The sequence below is a fragment of the Phascolarctos cinereus genome, unplaced genomic scaffold, assembly GCF_003287225.1.
Source record: "Phascolarctos cinereus isolate Bilbo 61053 unplaced genomic scaffold, phaCin_HiC Scaffold_9;HRSCAF=440, whole genome shotgun sequence".
Classification (NCBI taxonomy): domain Eukaryota; kingdom Metazoa; phylum Chordata; class Mammalia; order Diprotodontia; family Phascolarctidae; genus Phascolarctos; species Phascolarctos cinereus.
This window is the reverse complement of record NW_027556402.1, coordinates 196,515,098-196,528,287: the sequence shown is the minus strand read 5'-3', so window position 1 is coordinate 196,528,287 and position 13,190 is coordinate 196,515,098. Positions and strand designations below refer to the sequence as shown.

Genomic DNA, 13,190 nt, shown 5'->3' with positions numbered 1-13,190 from the left:
CATTTTACAGATGAGAAACTGAGAGAAACAGGGTTAAGTAGCTTGCCCAGGATCACACAGTTAGTAAGTGTTTGAGGCCAGATGAGTCTTCTTGACTACCACTCTGTCCATTGCGCCACCTAACTGCTGTAACAACAACAAAGTGTGCCAATCACTAAACAAACATTTATTTATGAGTGTTTTATTTTTTTTCCAATTTCATTTAAAAATAATTTTTAGCATTCATTTAAAAAAATGTGAGTTCCTAATTCTCTCCCTCCTCCTTTCCCTCCATCTTGGCCATCTTCCTGAGATAGCAAGCAATTAGACATAGATTATACTTGTGCAGTCATGCAAAACCGTATTTCTATATTAATCCTATTGTGGAAAGAACATGAAAAAAAAAAGTAAAAAAAAGTTTACTTTGATCTGCATTCAGAGTCCATGAGTTCTTTCTCTGAAGGTGGATATCATGTTTCATCATTAAGTCCTTCAGAATCGTCTTGGATCTTTGTAGTCCTGAGAATAGCTCAGTCATCCACAATTGGTCATCATACAGTACTGCTGTTACTGTGTACAGTGCTCTCCTGCTTCTGCCCATTTCACTTTGTATCATAGAGCCCTTGCCATGTTTTGCTTTTTTTTCCTGAAACCACCCCTTGTCATTTCTTATGGCACAGTAGTATATTATCACAATCGTATACCACAATTACCCATTCCCAATTGATGGGCATCCCCTCAGTTTCCAATAAAAACAGTTTATTACATCTTACTCTGTGTCAGGCACTATGCTAAGTGCTGGGGACACAAAGAAAAACAGACTTCAAGGAGCTCATGTTGTAATGGAAGAGACCATTTGGTAACAACTAGGTACACAGAAGATACACAGATGGTAGATGGAAGGCATTCTGAGAGAGGACCATATTAGCACCTAAGGGGACCAGGGAAAGAACTCTTGTAGAAGGTGAGATTTTAGCTGAGTCTTTTCTTAAACATTTATTTATTTATTTTTAGTTTTCAACATTTACTTCCATAAGATTTTGAGTTTTAAGTTTTTTCCCCTTCCTTTTCCTCCCCCATCCCCAAGATGGCATGCAATCTGATACAGGCTCTACTTATACATTCATATAAAACATATTTTCACATTAGTCCTGCTATAAAGAAGAATTAGAACTAATGGAAAGAACTATGAGAAAGAAGAAGCAAAACAAAACAACAGAAGAAAAGGAGAGCAGATAGTCTGCTTCCATCGGCATTCAGACTGCATAGTTCTTTCTCTGGATGTTCGTGAGTCTTTTGGAGTTGTCTTAGATCCTTGCATTGCTGAGAAAGCTAAGTCTATTAAAGTCAGCCATCGTACAGTGTGGCTGTTACTGTGTACCATGTTCTCCTGGTTCTGCTCATTTCACTCAGTATCAGTTCATATGAGTCTTTCCAAGCTTTTCTGAAGTCTGCCTGCCATTTGAGCTGAGTCTTAAAGGAAGCCAAGGAAACTAGTGGTGAAGGGGATGGGATAGAGCAGTCTAGGCACAGAGGACAGCCACTGCACAAGCACAGAGTCAGGAGAGAGGGGGTTGTGTGTGAAGAACTGCCATGAGCCAGTGTGGCTGCATTGTAGAGTACGTAGAGCAAAGTCAAGTGTGAAAAGACTGCAGAGGTAGAGGAAAGGGCTGCACAAGCTCCTTGAGTAGGGAAGGTTGTGTGATGTGGGCAGGCCACTTGTAGCTTTTTGGAGGATGGGCTAGAGAGGAGAAATCCTGGAGGCTAATGTGGTAGTCCAGGAAAGAGGTGAGGAGATCTTAAACTGTGTTTTGGGGACATAAAGGAAAGATGCTGGGAAGGTACAATGGACAAAATTTGGTAATATATTGGATATGTGGGGTAAGTGAGAATGAAGATTTGAGGATGATTCTTGGGTGAGTGTCTGGAAGGGTGGTGGTGCCATTGACATTAATAGGGAAATTTGGAAGAGGGGTTGGTTTGGGAGGAAAGGTAATGAATTGTTTGAACATACTGAGATGCCAGTGAGACAGCCATTTCAAGATATCCATAAGGCAGTTGGTGGTAAGGATTAATGTTCTGAAGAAACATTGGGATTGGAAATGTGGATCTGGGAGTCATCTGCATAGATGTAGTTGATCCCATGGAAGGTGATGATATCACCAAGTGAGATAGTATAGGAGGCATTCTTAACTTTAAGTACATAAAATAAAATACATAAAGTTACAGGGACTAGGCCAAAGCCTTGGAGACACCAGGGTTTGGTGGAAGAACATGGATCAAGAACCAGCAAAGGAGACTGAGTAGGAGTGACTGGACAGAAAGGAGAACCAGGCATCCAGTCAGTCAATCAGCAAGGATTTGTTAAGCACTTAATTGAGACAGAGAGAGAGAGAGAGAGAGAGAGAGAGAGAGAGAGATATTCTTGTTGATACATACTAAGTAGGTTCCAGTTAATTTTAAGTACATACAAATTAACCTGCGAGCAAAAGCCCTGGCAGCTGGGCTGCCTGGAAAAGGCCTCCTTTAGAAGTTCTTGCTTTGAGCTGTTTATGGCTTGAAGGAAGCCAAAGATTCCAAGTGGTAGAATTGTGGAAGGAAAGCATGCGCTTTAGGGAGAATGTGTGGGCCAGTGCAAAGACAGGAGATGGAGTGTCACCTGGGGAATAGCAGAGGCCACGATGTCTGGCCCATAGAGTTGTACAGGATGGTAAAATATAAGAAGACTAGAAAGCTAGGAAGAGGCCAGATTGTAAAGAGCTTTAAATGCCACAGGAATTTGGACACTGGTTTGAGTAGGAGGAATAACACAATCAGACTAGTATTTTAGGAAGATCACCCTAGTAGCTTTGTGAAGTATTGATTGACATGGGGAGGTAAGGCTGGGAGACCAGTTCAGAGTCTCTTGCAGCAGTCCACACCAGAGGTGGTGAGTACCTGAAATGGACCAATGGTTCTGTGCATGGAGAGAAGCAGTCAAATGTATGAGATGTTTTGCAAATAAAAAGGATGAAATTTGGCTTCTGATTGGATCTGTGGGGTGAGGAGTCAAAGATAATGCCATTCTGGGTTCCTGGAAAGATGATGGTGCCCTCAACAGAAAATAGGGAAGTTTGGAAGAAGAGATGTGTTTTGGAAAGATAATTCTATTTTGGACATATTGAGTTTTAGATGTCTATAGTATATCAAGTTCAAAATGACCAAAAGGCAGTTGCTGAGATGGGACTGGGGCTCAGAGATGTGTATCTGGGGAAAATCTGCATAAAAATGACAATTGCATTCATAGCAGCTAATGAGGTGACCAACTGAGAGAATGTAGAGAGAAGAGAACCCAAGATGGTGCCTTGGGATACATCCCCAGGGAGTAGGCCTGACGTGTTAATTGATCTGTTAAAGGAGATTGAGGATGAGCCATCAGAGAGATTTGTAGGAGAATCAGGGGAAAAGCAGTGTCACAAAAACCTCATGTAGCATTCTTTTCTTTCAGCCTCGATGAAGAGTGAAATCACAGGTGAATTGGCTTCTTCATCAGGTGTATCAACTCCTGTTTCCACTAGTTCAGCTGCTGATTCCACAGGTCACGATATCATCACTGAGCAGCCCAGGTCACAACATACTTTACAGTCAGACTCTGTTGATCTGACTGGCTGTGACTTGACAAGTGCAGCCACAGATGGAGATGAAGAGGATATGCTTAGTCGCAGCTCAAGCCAAATCAGTGCTGTGCCATCTGACCCTACTATGGACATGAATGATGGGACCCAGGCTTCATCACCAATTAGTGATAGTTCACAGACAACTACAGAAGGTCCGGATTCAGCTGTGACCCCTTCAGACAGTTCTGAAATTGTAAGTGTGCAATGGGCAAAGGTAGGAAGGCCTGGTTTTCCGTGGGGCCTGATGTGTCTCATACCCACTCCACGGAGGCCCCAGTCAATAACAGTGAAGAGGTCAGCTGATCATACCTTTTAGAGCTTGACCTTATTTTATACCTTCACTGCAGAAATCAACTTATTTTTATTCTGTAGATAATGGACTTCTAATAGTCTATCATAATTATTTGGATTGGATGAATGCTACTAAAAATGGAATGTATTATGTATTAATAGAAAAATACTCTTTAGGCCTTCATGGATCTAAGTTAAGTGAAAAAAAGTTGTCAGTAGAATCTGAATCAGCTAAATATGGTATGGCTATCCTCCCTGAATAAATTGGCATTTGCATGTTACCTTTTGTTTTTAAGAGTGCTTTTAAATATTTCCTTGTGCAATATGTTGCATGTGATTGAAAGTCTCTAAATTGTAACTGTAAAAGTGAAACAAATACACTTGTATTTGATAGCACAGTAGAACACTGAGTTACGTATAGCCCCAGACTTAGAATCAGAAGACTTCTAGCTCTGCCTTTTAGAAGCTGCACATACCTTGGGCCAAGAACATCACTTAGCTCACTTTATTCATCCATATAGTGTAGTTAGAGTATGAGACAGTATAATATATTGGAAAGATTATGGGATTTTCAGTCCAAGGATCTAGAAACCTGCCTTTGAATCCTGACTTTGCATTAGGTATCTGAGCCTTCTAACCCCAGATCCAAATGAGTGTCCTGTCCTCGACTGAATTTTTTGATTTTGTAACCACATAATAAGTAGGGATTAGGAATACAGGCTATGGTTTGTATCTTAACAAAGCTATCTGTACTGTTGGAGGCCAACTGAATAATAATAATGATGATAGCTAGCATTTATATGGAACTTTAGGGTTTGCAAAGTACTTTGCAAATATCTCATTTTATCCTCAGGAGGTAGGTGCTATTATTGTCTCTATTTTACAGTGAGAAGACTGAGGCAAATAGAGTTAAGTGATTTGCTGTTGAATAAGAGCTTGACCTAATTAGTTTCAACCAGATTTTAACAAATTGAGAAAAGTTTATCTGCTAAATTTTTCTGAGGAAAAACTCCAATAATAATAATAATAATAATGATATATTGATAAAAGTACTTTATATAATGTTTGCATTTCAACCCAATCATTTTTGTTCTTTTAGATGTCATGCATTCTTTTTAGGGAAAATGTTGCAGTTAAAAGAAAATATTTTCCTGTTTTTTTTTTTTACTTTAAATTTTGTCACTATTACTGATAACATTTGGGAGTGTGTCTTTTATTTTGTTTTGTTTTTAGTTAGATGTTAACAGTTCACAGAATTTTTGCAGATTTTAAATTTAATTATAGAAAATAATTTATCATAGCAATAACTTGAAACAGATTTTAAGAAAACATTATTCAACTGCAGTGTTAACACTCTATTATATATAGTACATTGTGCTAGATATCCAGGGAAATATGATCAAATATGACGTGGTCCTTCTCCTGATTAAATGCAGTGGGAAGAGTCAGTTTTGGAGCTGGAAGGGGCTTTGCTGGGTATCTAATCTTACCTCTGAGTAGGATTCCCTTTTGTGACTTTCTTGACAAGTGGTACCCAACCTTTACTTGAAGATGTTCTGTAATTGGAGAATATATTAATCTCTTACAGCAACTTCCATAGTTAGGAAGTACTTCCTTTTGAGAATATGTTTCAAATAAGTTAAACCACCCTAAAAAAAGAATATTCTAATAAACAAAATTTAACAAATTATAAGACCCATGGGAAGGGACAGTAATATCAGCTCATATTTGTACGACAATTTCTAATTTTCAAAGCATGCACTCACAGGGCCTGGTGAGGTAAGATGTCCATATAATATTAGTCTTATTCTGTAAATTAGAAGACTCAGGTTCAGAAATGGGAATTGAGCGCTTTACATTACATTAGAGCTGATCAGAAATGGAACCAGAACTTGAACTTTGGTCTTCTGCCTCCAAATCCATTTCTGTTTCCATTCTGTACATAATAAATAAGTATTTATTATGCTCCTGATATATCCTAGGCACTGTTTGTGTGTTTCCCTGGGGATACAAATAAAATGAATGAAACAATCTCTTCTTGAAAGGAGCTTATGTCCTCCTGGGAGGCAAGAACTTAAGTATATACAGAATAAATGTAAAGGGAATAAATACAAAGTAATTTAATTAACAAGCTAGTTGAGGGCACTGGCTATTAAAGAGAGACTTCACGTAGAAAATGGCGTTTACATTGCATCTTGAGGGAAGAGAAGGAGCTCTTGAGGTGGAGATGAGGAGGGAGTGTACTACAGGTATAGGTCTCAGTCAGAGATGCAGTAATATATGTCAGGAAGAGAATGCAGGAGGAGAAGGAGTAACCAGTGAGTGTGGAAAGATAGCTGAGGTCCAGTAAAATTTTAAAAGCTAAACAGAGGAATTTGTTATTTGATCATATAAGCAGTAGGGAGCTTCTGTAATTTATTAAAGAGGGAAGCAGAACTACACTCATTAAAAATCACTTTGGTAGCAGTATGCATTTGGGGAGAGAGACTTGAGGAAATTAGGCCATTGCAATAATCTTGACAAGAGGAGATGAACATCTCATCTTAGGTAGTGGCCAAATAAATAGGGAGAGCCGGTTGTTTGTGAAAAGTTTTAGCCATTATAAAGCCTTCCTTTAAGGCTTATTAAAAAGCTTTATATGTATTCATCTAGAGATGACTTGAATATAGGATATGTCAAGTGAGTCTGAAATAACTATAAGCAGAAAGCCCAATAATGAAAAGGTTAAAACTATAAACTTGAAGGTTGGTGGATTTTCCATTTCACTTGTAAAGTATACCTAAAGTCTTTCTCGTGGTTTTTTAAAAAATTTGTCCTAAAGCTGTTTTTGTATTTTTGGCTCATAGTATTTGAAGTGATTTTTTTTTAGCCTTCTAGATAGAAATATTTTTTAGGTAATCAACCTAGTCTGGAAGTTCAAATATAGTCAAGCTTATAATCATAGTAGCTCACAATTTTATTTTATTTTTTATTTTTTTGTTAGCAGCCCACAATTTTATAGCTCTTGATGGTTTCCAGTTTCTTTTCTTACTAGCTGCTGGTGGCTGGTGGCAGGTGGCAGTAACACCAATATGATGTAGTGGAAAGAGCACTGAACTGAGAGCCAGGATACTTATGTGGTACTAAGAAAAATAAGAGTTTAATGTTCCTTTTCTTAATTAAATTTATTCATTTAATGTCATAAAAATTTTATAAATTTGTATTTATATAGCAGGTATTCTCATTTTACAGATTAGGCAATGGAAATTCCAATAGGTTAAGTGACTTGTTCAATGTCACAGTTATTTAGTGGTAGAACTGGGTCTAGAGCTTGAATCACCCGTGTCTTATCTCAGTGTTCTTGTCACTACACAACATTGTCTTATAAATAAGGAAAATTTTCAAACTGATTGTCGTTGTGGGTATTTGTGAAATATTTGATTTTTAACTAGGAGCCGTTATACTGAATTCTGAAGTTATCTTCTTGAACAATATAGGTATTAGATGGTGCTGAAAGCCAGTATTCAGGAATGCAGATTGGACAATTACAGGATGAAGATGATGAGTCATCAAATGTTCTCACAGATGAGGTTCCAGACAATTTCAGAAACTCTACTATTGGTATGTTAATTTCAGCTGATAAAAGAGCAAAAACAGAGACAACCTGGACATTTTGTATTATGATTCTTTCATGTTTTTCAGGAAGAAATCTTTTGGGACTAATATTTCATGACTTATTTATTCTGTGGTCAATCAGTCAACAAGTAGGACCTACTGTGTACTAGGTATTGTTTCGAATGTCAGGGGTACAGAGGCAAAAATGAACTAGGCCTTGCCCTCTGGGAGCTTACATTCTACCCTCATAACAAATACGTGTTGTCAAATGAAGCAGATTCCTTCATTGGCCATGTCTAAAACTATATATCTCGTTCTGCTTTCTATGACTATTACTTCTCTCTGGAAGTGGGTAGAATGTTTTATCTTCATTTCTTTATAATAGTGATTTGTCATTTCATTGATTGATCGAAGTTCTAAAATATTTCAGAGTACACACACACACACACTAAATACAAAGTAATTTGGTTAGGAGGCACTAGGAACTGAAGGGTATCAGGAAAGTACTCATATAGGAGCACATTTTTGTTCAAACTGTTTGGTATAGTAGAGTCATAAACATTTAAGATGTGTTTCTTGGTCTATTTTCTTGGTGTCAGTGAAAATTTGTACTTAAGTATGTACTTTTTCCTATATTGTTATGTGATGGAAATTTTATTGCTTACTTTCTTGTTACAAATTATAGTTTTTATAAATAATAGTTGTGTCTATTTTGGTTAGAAACTCTCAGAGTCTTCCCCTCTCAGACTGATTTTTTTTTGTCCTTTGGTGACTAGGTAAAAGAGTCTATTTTTGCCTCATTTCTTACCTAGCCTTAATTATTGAATGGTTGTTGCCTCAGGCAAACTGAGACCTGGGAAACACCTTAACTTAAAAAAGGCTAAGGTCTTCCACTGCATCTGGGGCCATTCCCCAGTTGTCTTTATCTATATCTTGCCACTGGACCCAGATGGCTCTGGAGGAGAGACTGAGGCTGGTGACTTTGCAGAGCCCTGCTTCACTTAAATCCAATTCACTTGCAAATCAAGTCATCACTTTCCTGATGTCATTGGTCTCCTTTAAGCATAAAGGACAAACAATAATGTAGGAGCTGAGCTTGAAGAATCTAGAGATTCTCTTTTAGGTTATATATGTATATATGTATGTGTGCATTTGTATTTTAGTTGTTAGCCACTAGTAAGGTTATTAATTAATCAGGGTCTTTCTTTGCAGCACTTCAGCAGCCCCATCTCCTGAAAAACACGGGACATAGCAGACAGCCATCTGACAGCAGTGTTGACAGATTTTTATCAAAAGATGAAACTGTGGAGCCAGGTGATCATGAAAACAAGGTGAGGTAAATAACTTAAAATACGTAAATAATTATTTCAAACTGTTGAAAGGTAGATGGCTTTCTAACACCTTCATTAATTTATTTTCTCATTTTTTTTTAAATTTCTTAAAAATTGAATTCTGTTATTTTTCGTAACAAGCTTTTATATTCATTCCCCTTTCCCCTCCCTCTCCTGGCTGAATAACAACAGCAGTGGCAACAGCAAAATAAAACCCTCATGACATATCTGTATTGTCAAGTGAAGCAGATTTTCTCATTAGCTGTGTCTAAAAATGTGTATCTCATTCTGCTTTCTAAGACAACAGTTCTCTCTGGAAGTGGGTAGTATGCTTTATCTTCATTCCTTTGTAATAGTGGTTTGTCATTTCATTGAGTTGTTTCTTTTTATAATGTTATATAAATTGTTCTCTTGGTTCTGCTCATTTCACTTTGCATTAGTTCTTAGAGGTCTTTCCAATTTCTTCTGAAATTCTCTTTTGTCATTTCTTATAGTGCAGTGAAATTCCATTGCATTCAAATATCATATTTTATGCTTTTGCTACTTTACAGTAAATATTCTAGCTTTTCTACCACCTTGCTTTTGTTCATATTGTTTCCGTATTTAGAAAATCTTCCTCTTTCCTTTCTGCCTAACCGAATCCTTCCTATCTTTTAGAAGTAAAGCTATATCCTTCCTACTCTGCTATTTCTTTCTAGACCACTCCCTAGTGATCCTTCTCTTTTCTAAACTACTGTGTGATTTACTGTCTATTATTTGTTTGGCAGTTACTCATACAATCTTGCATCTTTTTTTCTTATATTGTATTCAATCAACAATCATTTATTAAGTAATTATTATTTGTTAGGCACTGTACTGAACTGATTGATAGGAATTGAACCTATCAGTTAAACCTTTAAATTAACTTTTCAGATGCTTTTGCCTTGTGTTGAACCAGTTTGTAAAAACCCCTTGAGGACATAACTTTTTATTTTTCTTTGTTTTCTACACAGTGCTCAAAAATAGTAACTGGTTGGTTTGTCTTATAAAGGTAGATTTACAAATGTATATATTTTTCTCTGTTGTAGCCTTCTAGAATAAAAGGAGATATTGGGCACTTCACTGATGCTGATTTGGCACCGCTAGTCCACTGTGTTCGGTTGTTATCTGCTTCCTTTTTGCTTACAGGAGAAAAAGGTGGTAAGTTTAATTGTAAGTTGGTATGGCAGAAGCCTACCATGATCCCCGTTTCTGGTGTGGAGGTGACCCTAGGCTCTCAAAGGCTGTGCCATTGGAGCATAAGTTCTGGCAGGTGCCACGATGCTGGAGAGGTTTGTAGCGTGGTCCTGGTGGAGACCACATCTGTTGTCCAAAAACCAGCCTTGGTAAGCACAAAGAGACTCCTCAAAAGCATAGGCCAGGGCAGCCCATGAAATGAAGAACAGTACAAAATGGCTCTCAGTTCTGTATGTTCCCTTAAACATCTTCATGGTGGTGGTAGATGGGCAGGGAAGAGGGAAAAAAGCTTTTTTAGACCATCATCATTAATCTGGTTATTTGTACTCAACACATGAAGTCTTATTAATATGACCAACAAGTGGACAAATTGCTGGAGAAACTCAATCGTATCAGTTTCTGCATTCTTCTCACAAATGAAACAAGAACAAAAGACATTGTTAGCTCCATGGAACCACAGCTCACAGGTATTCCTTGTAGAAGCAAAGAAAGGGGTTGGTAGAGTTGCTTTTATTGTATGCCCAAAGGCAACAACAACAAAAAATGATTCAGTGGGACATTTGATTATCATGTGAACAAAGTAATGATAAAATTTTGGAAAAAGACCACCACAAAAATAGTTGCAGCTTATAACACTAGCACTGGTTTCTGAGTATAAAGAGGTGGAGAGATTTTATGGAGATCTTGTTAAGACCCTTCAAATTAGGGTTCTTAACTTTTTTTGTGTCATGCTCTTTGACAATTTTATGAAGCCTGTGGTCTTTGTCTCAGAATATATTTTTTTAATAATTGGAGGGAAAATTGCAAAGGCAGCAGCTTGTTAGAATATAAACTTGTTTGCAGAATCTTATGTTCTTATGGAGAAGGAAGCAAAATCAGTTTATAAAAACTGTTGCAAGATATTCAACTAATATAAGTTATCTTAAAGGCACTGTAGCATGAAAATGGAGAGAGGACAAAAACAGAAACAAAATGCAAAAGATGTACAAAAATCATTATAGCAAATTGTTTTTTTCTGCCCCAGACAGTGGAACCAAAACCCTTATCTGTAACTTCACAGTCCTAGATATGCTTATGCCTGAAGTGAAATGCTAGTTGAGACAACAGTAGAAAAAAGCTGAATTTGGATCATGTGTGTGTGTGTAGGGTGGGTCTGTGCTACAGGTGACCATTTCAGGTTGTTGGAGGATCAATAAATCAGTTATCTGAAGTATGGGAAGATACCAAAGGTGTGGAAAAATATTAAAACTTATTAATATTTAAAAGGTGACTCAGAGGACATCAGTAACTACTGATGATGTGTGCCTACTTTCTCATCTATACATAATCTTCATGAGGAGTCGTCTGTTGAGGATATCTTAGATCAGGGTATGTTTAGGGAACTAAATAGCTTTCTTAAGTGATATTCAACAGTATTTTGTTGACAGTATAAGATCTCATTTTAATTGTTGATAATGAAAAAGGATTTGATTCAAGGCTTAAAATGTGATACGGGTTCTTTTTTGATGAGGTGTCCCCCATCCATGTATTAAAATTGTTTAGGGTTTCTTACAAGATATTACTTAAGAACTAACCCTGTTCAGTTACCCATGATGATAAATGGCAGGCAGTGCGCAAAGCAGAGAGGTGTATGCCCTCTAGTGATGATAGCAGCTGTAGAAGTGATTCCCTGCAGCTGCAGAGGTCCTCTAAGTGCTCCCCTTTGTGGAGACCATTGTGCTGATTGCTTCAAGTTCCAGAATATTACAGAGCCTCCTTTGAGAAATCTGTAATCACTCTAAGGAGTTTGGCCTGAACATCCGCACAGGAAAGACCAAGTGGATAAAGAATGTTTTTTGCCCCGTTTTTAACATGTCTTTGTATGGGCAACTTAGACACAGTACAGGTAGACAATCAGTTTGGCCCAGAGTTGAATAAGAGGAAGAGTTGCAAAACCTCTTTAATAACCCCAAGTTTCCAATGAAAGCAAAGGTCCATCTTTTTTTTTTTGTAATTACATTTTTATTTTTATTAAATTATGTATAGGAGCAATTTTTTGATATTCTGTTTTCTTTTTTTAAATTTTGAATCCAAATTCTGTCCCCTCCATCCTATTGCCCATCTCCCTGCTTGATAAGGGAAGTATTTGATATAGATTATTTATGTGCAATCATGCAAAACTTATATTCTTGTTAGCCATGTTGTGAAAGAAAACATGGACCAAAAAAAAATCCTCAGGAAAAATTAAGAAAGTTTAAAAAAAGTATGCTTCAATTTGCATTCAGACTCCATCAGCTCCTTCTTTGATGATGGATGGCCTTTTTCATCATTATTTTCATCATTTCGTCATAGCATTTCCTTTGGAAATGTCTTGGAATATTGTGTTCTTTTTCTTTGTATTGTTCAGGCCAACAATTCAGTTGCAGTTCTTTGCCACCACCAAAAGAGCTGCTATAAATATTTCTGTACATATAGGTCCTTTTCCTTTTCTTTCTTCTTCTTTTTTTAAAAACCTCTTTGGAATACAGACCTAGTAGTGCTATTGCTGAGTCAAAGAGTATGTACAGTTTTATAGCCCTTTGGCCATAGTTCCAAATTGTTCTTTAGAATTGTTTGATCAGTTCATAACTCCACCAGCAATGCATTAGAGTCTCTATTTTTCCACATCCCTTCCAACATTTGTCATTTTTTTTCTGTCATATTAGCCAATCTCATAGGTGAGAGGTGATACGTCAAAGTTGTTTTGATTTGCATTTCTCTAATCAAGTGATATAGAGCATTTTTATATGACCGTAGATAGCATTGATTACTTTATCTGAAAACTGTTCATATCCTTTGTTTATCAATTCAGAAATGACTTGTAATCTTAAAATTTGACTCAGTTCTCTATATATTTGAGAAAGGAGGTCAAAGGCCCATCTTTTGAATACCAGCATTCTTATTGGTATTGCTGTATGGCAGGGAAACATAGAATTTAGTAGTCACTGGAGAATTATAAATGAATATCACTCAGAGGTCAATTGAAAGACACATGGTGGGTGTCAGGCTGCAACCTGTAACCATTGAGGTATTTTGAAGAATGGGAGTAAAAAACATAAAGCAGTTGTACCATAGGAAAAGAAGGGACATTGGTCACATGCTGACA

The 13,190-nt window shown here is 37.1% G+C and overlaps 1 protein-coding gene across 3 annotated transcripts in view; it reads left to right on the top strand.

The window, feature by feature from the left end:
- Positions 1-13,190, top strand: part of HTT (huntingtin) — a 209,914-nt gene that overhangs the window by 55,499 nt on the left and 141,225 nt on the right. For all 3 annotated transcript variants that reach the window (XM_020992153.2, XM_078148998.1, XM_078148997.1), the window contains 4 exons: positions 3,467-3,828; positions 7,403-7,526; positions 8,733-8,851; positions 9,919-10,030. In XM_020992153.2, coding sequence (XP_020847812.1) covers positions 3,467-3,828; positions 7,403-7,526; positions 8,733-8,851; positions 9,919-10,030 — 717 coding nt within the window. The remainder of the gene's footprint in view (positions 1-3,466; positions 3,829-7,402; positions 7,527-8,732; positions 8,852-9,918; positions 10,031-13,190) is intronic.